The 15,669-nt window shown below is 40.6% G+C and overlaps 1 protein-coding gene across 3 annotated transcripts in view; it reads left to right on the top strand.

Annotated features, from left to right (window-relative positions):
* Nucleotides 1-15,669, top strand: part of MED14 (mediator complex subunit 14) — a 74,649-nt gene that overhangs the window by 34,813 nt on the left and 24,167 nt on the right. For 2 of the 3 annotated variants that reach the window (XM_082865247.1, XM_082865246.1), the window contains exons 14-21: nucleotides 1,413-1,595; nucleotides 1,985-2,119; nucleotides 4,499-4,575; nucleotides 9,860-10,020; nucleotides 10,107-10,253; nucleotides 11,327-11,418; nucleotides 12,718-12,870; nucleotides 13,412-13,681. In XM_082865247.1, coding sequence (XP_082721373.1) covers nucleotides 1,413-1,595; nucleotides 1,985-2,119; nucleotides 4,499-4,575; nucleotides 9,860-10,020; nucleotides 10,107-10,253; nucleotides 11,327-11,418; nucleotides 12,718-12,870; nucleotides 13,412-13,681 — 1,218 coding nt within the window. The remainder of the gene's footprint in view (nucleotides 1-1,412; nucleotides 1,596-1,984; nucleotides 2,120-4,498; nucleotides 4,576-9,859; nucleotides 10,021-10,106; nucleotides 10,254-11,326; nucleotides 11,419-12,717; nucleotides 12,871-13,411; nucleotides 13,682-15,669) is intronic. The other variant, XM_082865248.1, reaches the window with a different exon arrangement.

The raw sequence follows: 15,669 nt of genomic DNA, 5'->3' as shown, positions 1-15,669 counted from the left end.
CCCGTGCGCCACAACTGCTGAGCCTGCGCTCTAGAGCCCGTGAGCCACGGCTACTGAGCCCGTGTGCCATAACTACTGGAGCCCGTGCTCCACAACAAGAGAAGCCACCGCAATGAGAAGCCCGCACACCACAACGAAGAGAAGCCCCCGTTTGCCACAACTAGAGAAAGCCCGCGTGCAGCAACGAAGACCCAACGCAGCCAAAAATAAATAAATAACTTAATAAGTTAAAAAACCCCATAAACCACAACAGTAATTTCTTTAAAAAAAAATGTTATCCGTTCTGATAGATGTGTAGTGGTATCTTATTGTAGTCTTAATTTATGCTGCCCTGATGGCTGATGATGTTGAATATCATTTCATGTGCTAATTTGCCATCCGTATAGCTTTAGTGAAGTTCCATTTTACTTTTAATCCTTCCATTTCCTCAGGTGCCTCAGCGTTTATGCTTACGTGTTGACCAAACAATTTCCTGAAGAGAGTGTGTGGGGAGGAGGAGGTGGAGAGAAGGGAGGCAGGAACAGAGACATAAAAGTATGTGTTGGTCAAGAGCCTTGTCCAATGGCATTCATTTCTCTCACTTCTTAAAGTATTTAGGGGACTTTTAAATTTTAGGTAGACCTTGAAAATAGTAAGCTGTTATAGTGAGTAAGAGCAAGGTCTCTGGATCCAGACTTCTAGGATCAAAACGTATCACTTCTCAGCTCTGAGACCTTGGGCAATTAACCTAACTTTTTTGTGCCTCAGTTTCTTTATCAGAAAAATGAAGATAAGAATCCCTACTTCATAGAGTTTTTAGGAGGATTAAATGTGTTAACATCTGTCAAGTACTTAGGACAGTACGTGGCACACAGTAAGCTCTATATCAGTGTTAACTACTGTTGATGTTATTATCCTCACAGTGACTGTATATTTCAGTTGAAAAATCAGAGTTTATTTTTATATGCTTCCAAGTATGAGAGGTAGTTGTCATTTTTCTTCTGCCATAAGAGTGGAATTCTTAGGCTGTTTCATTGGTTAAGAGAGACAGCAGGGCAATTTAAAATAGATACCATTCTAGAAAATCTAGAAGACCTGCTGGACTTAAGCAGAAAATGTTTTCAATTTATAAGCTAAGGTATGAATTCAAGAACACCTAACGCTGATAGTCTAAATGTTCCATTTGCTCTAGTTTATGGTTGCATTTACTTTTATCATTGTTCTTTAGCCTGATCTATTTTTTTAGAAAACAAATTCCATATTTAATTGCAGTGCCTTTTTTTTTGAGATCATGACTGATTTGTCCTTGTTTAAAGAAAAAAGGCATCCACATTAGGCATATAATTCTGAGCCCTACTTGATATAAGGAGGAAAATATCCAACACTTATCAGTTATGTCTCTGAGACTCATTTCTGATTTGGGGCCTTTTTAGGTTGTGGAGATGTTGGAAGTTCCCAATAAACCCACACAGCTGTCATACAAGTACTACTTCATGTCTGTGAGTGCTGCAGATCGTGAAGACAGCCCTGTCATGGCCCTCCTGCTGCTGCAGTTCAAGGAATTAGTTTATCGTACAAAAAACGGGAAGCAGCCTAGAAGCAGTACCAAGCGCAAGGTACGATCACATACAGGGATGAGCACAGGGTTTGCGTGTATGAACTTTGCTGTGCTCTTTAACCATTTTTAAATGGGAAAGAATTTGGTATGGTTTTTAAGATACTGAGCAGCAATAAGGTTTAGGTGACAAATGTCTATGTATTCTTGCAAATGTTTCTCTCTTAATTAATAATTATATACCATTTTCCAAAAGACAGCTTGTTAAATACATAATATTTACTACTAAATTTCTAGCGTTTAGGTCAATATTTGCTCAGTAAATATTTGTTGAATGAATTAACATTTGTTTTGGTTTACCTTGACTTTTGTTACAGTGGTACAACTGCCTTAACTAATTGCATCACATGTACTTTTTTTACCCACTTGTGTTCTTTACTTAAATTCTAGTTGTCTGATGATCTGTGTCCAGTAGAACCCAAGAAAACCAAACGATCAGGAGAAATGTGTGCCTTCAATAAAGTTCTAGCTCACTTTGTCGCTATGTGTGATACAAATATGCCATTTGTAGGACTTCGGTTGGAGGTAATTTGGGGTATCTAAGTAATTTTTAAATGCCTTGCTAAAGCTACATGAATTCCATTAGAACCAGATGGTTGTGATCACTTGTATATTTTGGGAGGGGTGGGGTTGAAATCACAGCATCTCGTGGTATACATGTAAAACATGACTTAAATTATTTCATCTCTCTGGTTCCAAATTGTGGGCCTTCTGTTCTTTGTGGAAATGGAAAGTAAATTCTTCTAGTTTAAAAAAAAAAAAAGACAACTTTTGAGAATTAACATCTTACTTGTATACCTCTTAGGAACATTATTTACCCTTTTAGAGATGGGTAGTTGATAAAGGGGTGGCTCATTTTTCAGTGGGTGAAGCTGTCCATATTGCTTACTAATAAAATTGGGTTCCTTTCTGAGAAGCGGGTCAGAAAGAATATTAAACTAAATTTTTACTCTTTTCCTATGGAAGAAGCAATAGACTTATGCAGAGTTAGTGTCTTTCAAGAGTACACAATCGTGATATCCAGCATGATCCCCAAACATGAAACTAAAGGGAGGTGACAGAACCTGCGTTTTTGTATTTCCAAAAAGGGCTTTGGCCAAGGATTGGCAGCCCTTAAAAGTAATACATCAAAACCTTAATTATTTCCCTCTAGTTTAAAGTTTTACTTTCTGTAAGACTCCTCCCCTCTGTAAATTATTGGGAATGAAGAAGAGACCTAGAAACATGGAAGTGGATTATATCAGTTGGGCTGACGATGATAGTCTTGGGAAGACTTGTTGAAAACATTTTGATTCTTTAGAGCAGGAATCAACAGACTTTTTCTATAAAGGGCCAGATGGTAAATATTTTAAGCCTTTGTGGGTCATAGTCTTTTATTACAGCTTTTCAAATCTGCTGTTGTAGTGTGAGCCAGCCATAGTTGATATTTAAACAAATGAGTGTGGCTGTGTTCCAGCAAAACTGTATTTACCAAAACAGGCAGTGGCTGGATTTGGCCCATGAGCTGTTGTATGCCAACCGCTGCTTTATAGGGTTTTGGGATCTGAAGGCCGAGAATAAGGTGTGAAATTGTGAGGAGCAGCAGTAGCCCAGAAAATGCAAGCCCAGAAATAGGCTAAAGTAGATACTTATGTCCACAGCGTCCCCGCTCCTAGAACTGTAAGCTTGACGGATGTCCTCTTGTCTGGGAACTGGCCAAAGCTCCAAAACTGTGCGGTGTCCGTGCTTGTATCTACTTAACTGTGTTGTTGGGCTTTTTCATCGTGCCATGTGGATTGGTTACATGAATGTCATTCAGTTACTCCCTTGCAGTGGGAAGGGAGGCTACATGATGCCCAGGGGCAGTGTAATGCCTCATTCATTGTCTGCTGTCTTCCCCATTACCCACAGGCTAGAAGTTGCAAAAGCTTGTGTCTTCGTAGTGTCCCTGTAGACACCTGTAGGCATATGGCCTCTGTCCCCCTTCCCTGTGCTCCTATACCTGTTGCACACATAGGCCATGTAACATTCTGTAGTAGTCTACTGAACTCAGTCAAGCTCTTAAAAACGTAACTTTTTCTTCTCTCAATGAAAAAGATATGTTAAAGGTAAAAGCAAGCACATTTTCTGCTTAAAGTAATTTATATTGAGATGTGAATAACTAAATCTAGTCTTACCAGGAATGTTTATATTTCTGATCCATAGAAGAGAAGCCCTCCCACACTTTGCTTCCTTTTGAATCTGGACCCCTCCTGCCTATTTGGTCAGCAGCTATTTTCCTAAACCTCTGCTCTTCCCAGGCCCAAAGAGCAGGGCTCAGTGAAATGCTTAGGGCTGCTTTAAATCCTTTCTGGAACAAGGTGGGTATAAATAAATAAATACTCTGTCAGAGAAGGCCTGGGAATATGTGCTGAAGGCAGGCATTTCTTTGCTAGATCAGATGACTTCCTGGCATACCCAAATAACCTGTAGTTCCACTGATAAGGTCTCAGGCACTATCCCTGCATTTATCTTTTTAACTCATTTACTGAATCCTCCAATTGGGAATGATATCTCACTGGGTAAATGCATAAAGTGGAAATCTTTTCTTCTTGGGTTTCACGGAGGAAATAGTTGTTAAAAATAAAAATGTATTCCAGAAAAGTGATAAACGGAAAAATATTGTTTGTGGTTAAAAATGAGATGTGGCTATGACTCGAACTTTGTTTTCAAACAAACATAATTGAATCACACAAGAAAACCAGTCTTATTTGGTTTCCCAGGAAATCGGATGATGGGGCACAATGCTCATGCCTAATACGTTGTCAGTTTGGGACAGAGTGACTCTAGTACAGACGCCACGAGAATAGAGACAGTAGTACTTAGAAAAGGTAGCTTCCTTTGTAAAATTGGTGGTCTGACGTAACTGTGCTTTTCTGTTTTCAGCTGTCCAATCTGGAGATTCCACATCAAGGAATGCAAATGGAAGGTGATGGCTTCAGTCATGTGATTCGCTTATTGAAGTAAGTCCCTGTCACGTGTCTGACTTGGTGCCACACACTGCAGCCACACTGCCAGTGCTGCCCCTCTCCTTCCGTGAGTCAGCATAAAGCCGAGTTCAGAACCTGCGGATGTCACAGATTTCTGCATGGAATTACTACGGTCTGGGGGAGCGTTCTCTTTCACCTGCCAAGTGGAGATCCAGCAGCACTTGGTATTTTAGGATGTCTTTCCTCTGGCTTATCTTTCATTCATTCAACAGGTGTTTACTGAGTGTGAGTATGTGTCAGCCTTGAATTCTGAAAGGGCCCTTCAGGATGCTGTGGGTTCACATAGCAGGGGGATCTGGGCCAGTTCAGAAGTCAGGAAGGGTATCCCTGAGGAAGTACCAGTTGTACGTAGACTGAAGGAGAGGTGAGAATTAGCCAGAGGAAAGGGAGCTAGAATGGGAGTGGGCACCCCTAACCAGAAGGAATAACTGCGAAAATGAAGGCTTAGAGGGAAGGGAAAGCTCGGCATCCTGGAACTGAAGGAAGTTGGGCGTGGCAGGAGTTAGGAGAGATGAACCTAGAGACGTGAGCAGGAAGGGGTCAGATCCTGTAGGGTCTTTGTAAGTGTCCTTAAGGAATTTAGACTTTACCACAATGGCAGTAAGAAGCCATCAGATGATTTTAAGCAGAAACTGACATCATTAGATAGGTGTTTTTGAAAGCTCACTCTGATAGGGGAACAAGACTGAAGTAGCAAAACTAGTTGCTGAAATGGTTCACACCAGAGTTCTTAGTAGCTTGGACCAGAGAAAGTTCCATAAGGACTTAGGGGACGAAATCTTAAGGGGTTGGTGATTAGATTGATGTCGAAGGTGAGAAAGAGGAGAAGGTGGCAAAGTTAACTCTTAGTTTTATCTTGGGCAAATGATGGATGACAGTGATGTTTTCCAAGACGGGACCGAAGATGTGAGTTTGAAGGGGCTTTGCTAAGGTTGAGGTGCCTAGACATCCCTTTGGGCAGGCAGGGTTGTGTCTCAAGCCCAGGTGACTGGTCTGGGCAGGAGAAGTAAATGAGTCGGTACCAAGGTGAAAGTAGTTGAGCTGGGATAGTAACTTACATCACCAGGAAAGAGCACGCAGGGGGAGATGGGCAGAGGGCTTGGTTCTAAACGGGTAGAGGACAAGGGGGCCAAAGGATGCTTAGAGGGAAAACTAAGGCAGCGTGTGTGATTTATAAGGTGACCAGGATGGACTTGCAAAGCTAGAATGCCATTTAAGAGATCACCCTTTTTGGTGCACAAAGCAGTTTTCTTTTTTGGACATTTGTATTGTTTATTAGACGTTGCTTAATAATATAAATCATAGAAGCAATTTTTATTTATTGAATTCCTGTCTGCCAAGACATGGCGGCTCTGCAATTTGAGCCAGCGGGGCTTTAATTTTTGTTACTTGGGAATCAATTTGCCCTGTGGAAGGTGGGAAGGACTCGCAGATAGCGTGCACTCCACCCATGTGTCATGGTGCTCATGTTAGATAAAGAGTTGAACTAGAACAGCTGCCCTGCCTGGTTACCTTAATGCCATCTCCACAAAAAGCTTTCTGGGGAGAGAGCTGGTCTTAGAATAGACATCAAAAGGAAAATGTAAAACTTTTAATTAATTTGCCTTTGGTTTTATATTACTTCTGCCTAAAGTATAGGGTTTTTTTCTTTTTACTCTTTTTGACAACTGTAGATTAATAGATGATAACATTTGTGTTCTAGTCTCTTAGTTATATTTTTCATGTTTTGCAAGAATCTTAAAATATCTTGCTCTCGGCATTTTTACAAAAGACATTTCAGTCCCCTTTATTCTTGAACTCAAGAGAATTCATTATAGTCCTTACGTGGAGAGGAAGCACTTCATATTTTTTAATCTTCATTTTACAATAATTTTTGAGAAAGTCTTTACTATATCCTGGCTATTGTTTCCTTTATTTAAAACTTAAAAGGAAAATATATAGAAATGGATAAAGAGATCTGTTTGGTACAAGCTGTCCGTTATCGGGGGAAGGAAAAAATAATAAATGTCTAAATATGATTTTATTAAATTAAAATCTGGGATAGATCTAATTATAATTAGTAAGTAATTGCTCCAATTCATTTAATCTTCAGAAACTCTTCTTTTAAGCCTTTAGTCCTAGGTATATTCATATTAAATGGGAGTATGACTTCAAAGCTTTAAAATTGAGCATAGTTTTCTCCTCTTTGCTAAAAAATATGTTCTGTTCTTGTTCAGCTTATCTCCTTGAAAATCTGTTGAGCAGGCCTTCTTGCTGTATCTCTGAAAATATGGTAAACACCTTAGACTGCTCTGGTTCATGGGCCTGTTGCCTTGTGCAAACTCAAGAGCCTTGATCCCACCGCTCAGATGACACAGTCTCGAGAGCAGCATGCTCGCAGTGCCTTGTTTTGAGCTCTTAAGCAAACTTGCCACCCTCTCCTGAACTAACATTACAGTAATGGGCAGTGGTGCTGGTCCTCCAGCCACGCCCACAAGGTTTTTTCATCTCGTGATTCGTTTGCCTCTGGTAGCTTATGCAAGTAATGCCCAGGCCCAGCTCTTCTTTGCAAGTTGTGTGACTCGGCTTGTCAGTTATGCGACTGAGTCCTGCATATGCACGTGCAGTCTATATAAAATCCACCCCACTTTCCTTGTAGGTGCAGTTGTGCTGCTTTTACTAGCACTTTCAGTGATCTTCCTCCCCACTTTTGCACTGTGGGGACATAACGTGGTTACTGATGTTTGTAAAATCCCTCAGAACGAAACTGACACGCAGCACGTGATGGCGGAGAAGGAGCAGTGCTGATACACATCTGCCCTAGAAGACCAGAGCTTACTTTTCTAAATTTGTTCAGTATTCAGAATTACAGGAGAAAAATCAGTCAGGAGTGGCTGTTTAGATCAAAAAACTTTTTTTTGAAATGATAGAAATTTTCAGATATGTTAAATCCATTGTCCGGGGAACATCTTCCTCGGTTCTTAATTTTTGGCAAATATATTGAATAATAGTATTTTGTGTTTGTAATGATTTTGTCAGGTTTCCTTTTGGGGGAACCTGTGTTTTTTTTTTTTTTTCCACCTCACATGATCATGCAGGGAGGATTAAAGTTATTGTTATTTCTCTCTGTTACATGTATAACCTTAAAAGCAAGTAGATATTTTGCAGGTTCCTTGAAATAGAGCCAATTATATCGGTATCACAGATTAAGAAAGTGACATAGAATGCATTTTCAGGGTCGTGTTGTCCCTGAGAACATAAATTGGAAGGAGTCTTACTTAATTCTTACTTCCAAACATGCTGACTTCTATGTGTTCATTTTCTAACCAGATGGATTTCATGAAATACCTATTTTATGTGAAAGAAGGATAATGTACTGCATTTATATTTTCAAAATCAGGATCTAAAAAATCTATCTGAATTGGCTGCTTTATAACTACTGTGGCTTAGAGGTACATTTTGAGGGGTAAGGGCAGGCAAAAGTCCTCAGTATACCCGAAGTTCGAAGCATATGTGCAGTGTATGCGATTTCTATAATAACTACCCCAAATAATGTTGGACAGAATCTTCTTGGTAGTGAGTGATAACAAGTATGTAGTATGAAATATTAACTTTTGAAAAAACTTTAAAACCTGTACTTTTTTTTTTTTTTTTTGCGGTACGCGGGCCTCTCACTGTTGTGGCCTCTCCCGTTGCGGAGCACAGCCTCCGGACGCGCAGGCTCAGCGGCCATGGCTCACGGGCCCAGCCGCTCCGCGGCATGTGGGATCTTCCCGGACCGGGGCACGAACCCGTGTCCCATGCATCGGCAGGCGGACTCTCAACCACTGCGCCACCAGGGAAGCCCAAACGTGTACATTTAAAACAAGCTGTGGTGGAATTTTTAATTTACTGAGAAAATTTCAGTACATTAATTCTATTTTTATGCAACCTGGATAGCTTTCTTTCCCCCTACAGATTTTATTTTTTACCATATACAATCTCTGTCTCTTTTTTCTCTCTTAAATTGTTTATTCTAGGTCAGTGGTTCTCAACATCAGGGCAGTGTTCCCTGCCAGGGAACACTGAGCAATGTTTGGAGATATTTTTGGTTCTCATTAACTGAGAAGAAGGGGTGGGAGGTGCTACTGGCAGCTGGTAGGTAGAGGCCAGGGTAGGATAACCTGCACAGGATAGCCCTCCACAGCAAAGAATTCTGCAGCCCAGGATGTCAATATTGCCGACCCTGAGAAAGCCTGGTCTAGGTGTTATATCTGAATGAGAGGCCTGAACCAAAATTCCATATTTCTACTTATATTTGTTGTTTTTTGCTGATTTTGATAATTATTATACCAAGTCTGATAATTAACTCACCTTCCCTGTGAGTTAAAGGATAATGTGTAATTAAATATTATCTCATTATTTCATCCATTACTGAAAAAAACAGCCAAAATATATTACCTCATCATGTTTTATGACAAATAAGATAGTTCATAAAGTTGCAAGAGATGGGTATTTTAAGACACCGAAGCTAATACATTCCTCTTGTATATGTGGTATATATAAGTGACAGTATGTATGTTAAATGAGTTGATGCATGTGTAGCCCCATCACAGTGAGTTACCTCTACAGAGGAGGAGCGGAGAAGGTGGGGGGAGATAACGAACCTGAAATTTTGTCATGGCAGTCAGTGAGCAAGACTTGGTTTTACTGCAAGGAGAAACTAACATATATGAATACCTGCTGTATCAGCCCCCATAGGTACTTTATATATATGTTTTGTCGTGTTTTAAAATCAGAGACCCACAAGGTAGTTATTTATCTCCATCTTATAGTTGCGAAACTGCAATTCAGAGAGGTTGAATGTGGCTGAGTCAGAATTAGAATGCAGGTCCCTTACTCCAAAGCCCTTGTTCTTTTCACTGTGTCATCCTGACTTCAAAGAGTGGTCTTGAAAATATTTTGTTCTCCTTAGCTTTTCCTTGAGGATGTTCTAGGTAGATTTCATAGAAAGCCAGTATCTTTGATTTTCTGAGAAATTGTGGTCTTTTCTAATAACAAGATTAAGGATGAAGGCGAGCATCACTGTTAAAATGAGAGTCCTAATCCATATTGATATGAATGGAAGTGGGTTAAATGCTATTAACTGCTGTGAATTGTTTCCTTCTCTTGCAGAAGCTGCCTAGTAGTGGACTTTGAACCAAAGCTCTAATATGCTACCCTGCCTGTCATTGTGTAGATTGTGCTTTTGTCTTTCTGTGATACGAAGTACACTTCATATGCTGTCTTTCATCACCAGAATTCCTCCCTGTAAGGGTGTAAATGAGGAAACGCAAAAGGCTCTGGACCGCTCTCTTCTTGATTGCACTTTCCGATTACAAGGTAGAAATAACCGCACCTGGGTGGCAGAGTTAGTGTTTGCAAATTGTCCACTTAATGGCACCTCTACCAGGGAGCAAGGTGAGATGCTTCACACACTTTGTCTTTGCATATTTCTGGGTTGTTTTTTGTATTGATTACTATTAATCTTTTCTTTTAATCTGTAGGACCATCCCGGCATGTTTATCTGACATATGAAAACCTGTTGTCTGAACCTGTTGGTGGTAGAAAAGTGGTTGAAATGTTCCTTAATGATTGGAATAGCATTGCACGATTATATGAGTGTGTGTTGGAATTTGCACGTTCTCTACCAGGTACAAGTGATAATCTTCCTTTGGTGCGGAGGGAGGGGGGGAAGCATCCGCCACCGCCTTTTTTAACTGAGGAAGTGAAACATGCACGTTGTAAAAAAAAAAAAAAAAAAAATCGTCAGTCTATCCCCGAGAGACAGCCACTGTGATGATTCGTATATATTGAGAAATTTTAACACACAGGTATACCAGATTATAATAATAGTGCTTATTGAGAGTTTACTGTGTGCCACACAATGTAATAAACGCTTGTATTAACTCATTCACTCCTCACAGTCACCCTATGAGGTAATTTATCATCCCTCATTTCACAAATGAAGAAAACAAGTCACAGAGACTTAAGAAACTTGCTGAAGTTCACGTAGCTAGCAAAGGGCAGAGCTGGAATTGGAACCCATAAACCACTACGCTGTACTGCTTCAGTACATCTCTGCCCCTGCCCTGGCCCCCTTTTGTCGAAATGGGAATTGAAGCCTACTACCTATTTATTTATTTCTTCTTATTACTATTGTCAACCAACTAAGTAAACTATTAGAAATACTTTCAGCTTTTTTTTTCTTTTGAAATTTTTCTTTTTCTTTTTTACATTTATTTTTGGCTGCATTGGGTCTTCATTGCTGCGCGTGGGCTTTCTCTAGGTGCGGCGAGTGGGGGCTACTCTTCGTTGCGGTGCGCGGGCTCCTCATTGCGGTGGCTTCTCTTGTTGTGGAGCACGGGCTCTAGGCGTGCAGGCTCAGTAGTTGTGGCTCGCAGGCTCTAGAGCGCAGGCTCAGTAGTTGTGGCGCATGGGCTTAGTGGCTCCGCGGCATGTGGGATCTTCCCGGACCAGGGCTCGAACCCGTGTCCCCTGCATTGGCAGGCGGATTCTTAACTGTTGTGCCACCAGGGAAGCCCTACTACCTATTTATGCTGTTACTATCTTTTTTCTTCCTTTTTTTTTTTTTTAAAACTAAGTTATATATACAGAGACCTTTCTATCTAGGCGTATACTATTGCCAAGATGCCGTCTTTTTCAAATATATATTTTAAAATTTCGTATGTATAATCTTAAACTTTTTTGTTTTCTTTCTGTTTAGACATACCCACTCATCTAAACATTTTCTCAGAAGTTCGTGTTTATAATTACCGAAAACTTATCTTGTGTTATGGAACCACCAAGGGAAGTTCAGTAAGTCTATGAATTAATTAAAACTAAAGTTCCTCGGGGATGGGGGGGCGGGGGCGGGAGCGGGAGGAGCTGTGGGGGTTCCCGGCGACGGCGGCGGCTGCGAGGAGGAGGCGGAGAAGCCGCCTGGCTGGTGGAGATGACTCCTGTGGGGGACTTGGGGTGGAATCCCCAGGAGGGGCTCCACCTCTTCAGATGGGGTGGGGATTGCCTGAGTGCGAAGCGTAGGCGAGGGGGTTCCCTGGACGGGTTAAACACTCCGTTTGTGGGGATTGGGGCGTTTTGGCAACGGTGAGTGGAGGTCAGAGGGGTTTCCAGGGGTCTCAGGGTGTCCGCTTGGCGGGGTGGGGGGGTGGGGTGCACAAAAAAAACCCCAAAAAACTAAAGTTCCTCTCATATATCTTTAAAAACTCAAGAATTCAAAAATTATGAAAACTTTCTTGAAATAATTGAGGGTTCAAGTAAAAATTAGGGATAAAATGGTAAATTTTAAATACTTTGTTGATAAAAAATATACTATAATGCTTAACTCTTTAAAATTGAAAACAAAAACTATACCCTCTTTGGAGTATGTATTCTTGAAGGGTTTTGGGCAAGGTAATATACTTTTGGTATTTATGGGGTTTTTTTTCTTCACTGATTTCAAATCTGCTTAGCAGCGTGATTACTATAATGAAGATTATATATGAATGGTCTTGAACAGTGTGGTATGTCTGTGCTTTTAGTCACATGGTTGTTAACATTATCTGATCCTGTATTAATCTTGAAGGTATTCCCCATAATCTGTAGTTTCTTATTTTTTTCCCCACCCCATATGTCAAGTCCTAGAAATTTAGTATATAAATTCAGCCAGCTAGCTTCTTTCTGGACTCTTCCACATAAAGTAATATCAGAAATTACTTGAGTGTTTTAAAATCTGTTAACCGAAGGTGGCATCTGTTGGGGCTGGCTTCCTTTTCCCTTTAATACGGTACTCACCTAGGGGGTGACTCTTACTCCGTTCAAGAGAAAATGGAAAAATAAGAAACAATGACAATTTTCAAATAAAGTTTAATCAAAATTTTTTCTTTAGCACCTTCTCTTTCTGTTTTATTTAGTAGAAGTGGGCTGTCTAACACACACATACTCAGTGAATGTCCATAGGGACAGCACATCTGCAGTTTACAGGGTCTCATGAGTTGCTTCCAAAAAAGACCTCATTTAGATCTTTGGCATTTTGCCTTACTGTTTAAACATTATTTTTTCTTCTGATTGACTCCGTTCCTTTCTCGGTTTCTGAAACATGTAATCTCTTTGATTTAGATTAGTATCCAGTGGAATTCCATCCATCAGAAATTTCACATTTCTTTGGGAACTGTTGGTCCAAACTCAGGATGCAGTAACTGCCACAATACCATTCTCCATCAGCTTCAAGAAATGTTCAACAAAACACCAAATGTGGTTCAGTTATTACAGGTAATTAAGTTCATTTTCTATTTAAAAAGAAGACTCAGTGTTAGTGTCTCGTGTAAAACTCCTCAAAAAATCATGTGGACTTGGGGGCTTCCCTGGTGGCGCAGTGGTTGAGAATCTGCCTGCTAATGCAGGGGACACGGGTTCGAGCCCTGGTCTGGGAGGATCCCACATGCCGCGGAGCAACTGGGCCCGTGAGCCACAACTACTGAGCCTGCGCATCTGGAGCCTGTGCTCTGCAACAAGAGAGGCCACGACAGTGAGAGGCCCACGTACTGCGATGAAGAGTGGCCCCCGCTTGCCACAACTAGAGAAAGCCCTTGCACAGAAACGAAGACCCAACACAGCCAAAAATTAATTAATTAATTAATTAAAGTACCCTTAACTAAAAAAAAAAAAATCATGTGGACTTAACTTGTCTTTAACGACGAAAGTTTGTATGGAATGTGCCAGAAGGACATTGTCTCATTTGTGACGATTTTACGTTGAAAATTCTGAGGTTTTAGCAGAAACTGGCTGCTCTCACTGCATTTGTTCCTTGTAGGTACTGTTTGATACTCAGGCTCCATTGAATGCCATCAACAAACTGCCCACTGTGCCGATGTTGGGCTTGACCCAGAGAACCAACACTGCCTACCAGTGCTTCTCCATCCTGCCGCAGTCGTCCACCCACATCAGACTGGCCTTCAGGAACATGTATTGCATTGATATATACTGCCGGAGTCGAGGCGTTGTGGCAATACGCGATGGGGCCTATAGTCTTTTTGATAATAGCAAGTTAGTTGAAGGTTTTTATCCTGCACCAGGACTCAAGGTAATGGACTTCAGTGTTTACAGCATTAGTAAACATAAATGTGATCTCTAAAACAATTCCTTCGAGGGGGAAATAATGGGGAGGAAAAGCAACAAATTCCTGTTTAAATTTAATGAGTAGCCATGTTAATTCATCATCTCTGCAACTTCATTCTGAAGGAGCTAGAACTTCTGGTAAAGTGCTGTGCCTAGGTATATGAAATGATAAGATGTCCTTCCTTTTATTTCCTTACCATGTAATGAGTGAAGATACTAAAGAGAGTCCTATTTGCTCTTTGGAGCTTCGAGGAACTTTAAAAGTAGTCTTTATCAGTGAATATTGAAAAGCTCTGTTCATCAGTTCAGCTGTGATACTTTTTTTAAAATGTAAGGTCTTGGGCCACAACCCCTGGAGATTTTGGTATGACAGCTCAGTTGTATGTTCTTATAGTTTAGAGTCAAATAGTTCCAAATGGCCTGTTTTGAAAATTAGTCCCAGTCTTGCCCGTTTCCTACTCTGTTTTCCACTCTTATACAGTATAGCTCATTCTCTTGGTATTTACATCCTTACCTCTAAATAGCATGCTTTCATTGCTGTTTGCTGACTTCTCAGTTGAGGGCGTTATCTGACTCTCGTAATGGGAGATGAGGATTTAATTCTTTTTTAGTTCTTTCTTATATGCCCCTTCCCCTTTTCAGGCTGCTCCCAGTACCGATTCATCTTCTTTCTTTCCTCCAACCTTGTGATATGGTTAGGTAATTTCTCAGTGTTCACATTATGATGAGTATTTAACACTATTCTACCAAGCTTACTATGATTACTTTTCCTTTCTTGCTCAGCATTTATTTTCCTGGGAACTATTAATTAACTTTTTTGTTTCTTAGCTCTCTCTGTACTTATCACTAACTCAACCTTAAAGTCTCCCATGTATGTAACTCTCCCCTCAGTACGTTCACAAATCAGATACCTTACCAGTTTCATCTTGAAGACATCTCTTCCACAGTCCTCTGAACTCCAGTCTGGAATGGTAGCGCTCCAGACCTTTTGCCCAGTTTTGATTTAGGAATCTGCAGAAGGGTGGTGAAGCAGGAGATTCCTTCACTTCTCTCCTGTGTTGCGTGCCCTGTGGCTTGGACCCCACGTCTTGTTCTTGGTTTACTTCATTGTTTTGGTGGAATACTTTCTATGTAGCTCCCTGGGAGAAGATACATGGGAGGTTAATTGGAGACCTTGTATGTCGGAAAGCATCTTTAGTTTAGCGTCATCTAGTTGAGAGAGCGGCTAGGTGTAGAATTCTAGGTTGCAGTCATTTTCTGGAAGAATTTTGAAGACATTGCTCCATTGTGCCCTAGCTTCTGTTGTGACCATTGAGACATTTCATCCTGTTCCAGTTCTTGAACCTTATGTGACTAAGTGGACTCTTTCAGTCTGGAAACTTACATCCTTTTGTTGTGGGGAATTTCCTTGTGCTCTTCCTCGAGTCTTTTCCTTTGTGTTCACTGTTAGCTCTTTCTGCTACCCCCGCTATTCTGAAGTTGGGCATCCTGGACTTATCCTCTAATTTTCTTATCTTTCCTGTTTTTTATCTCTTTGTTTCTGGGAGATTTCCTTTTTTTTTCCCAATCCTTCTATTTTTCATTTCCATCAAGAATTTTTTTTTTTTTGCCATCTTTTAAAAAAATTCCGAGAGCTCTCTTTGATTCTGAAAGTTCATTTTATGACGTCCTGTTCTATATGGCTGCATTATCTTCTCTTACCTCTTCCTACATAATCTCCATTTCATCCACCTTTTTTTGTTTTCATCTCTTTCATATTAGTAGTTTTCAAATATTAAGTGATTCTTAACTCTGTGCTTTTATTTAAAGGTGACACTTGCTGACTGTAATCTTCACTGCAGGATGATCTGCTTGGGCCATTTCATTGGGTAACTCCCAATGTCAGTAGCTTCAGGTCTTTTTGTTGGGCCAGTGTGAGTACCAAGAGAAGAGTATCAAGACTCTGCATAGCCG

The sequence above is a fragment of the Leucopleurus acutus genome, assembly GCF_964270905.1.
Source record: "Leucopleurus acutus genome assembly, chromosome: X".
Lineage (NCBI taxonomy): Eukaryota > Metazoa > Chordata > Mammalia > Artiodactyla > Delphinidae > Leucopleurus > Leucopleurus acutus.
The sequence above is the reverse complement of the archived record's forward strand: the minus strand, read 5'-3'. Positions and strand labels throughout refer to the sequence as shown.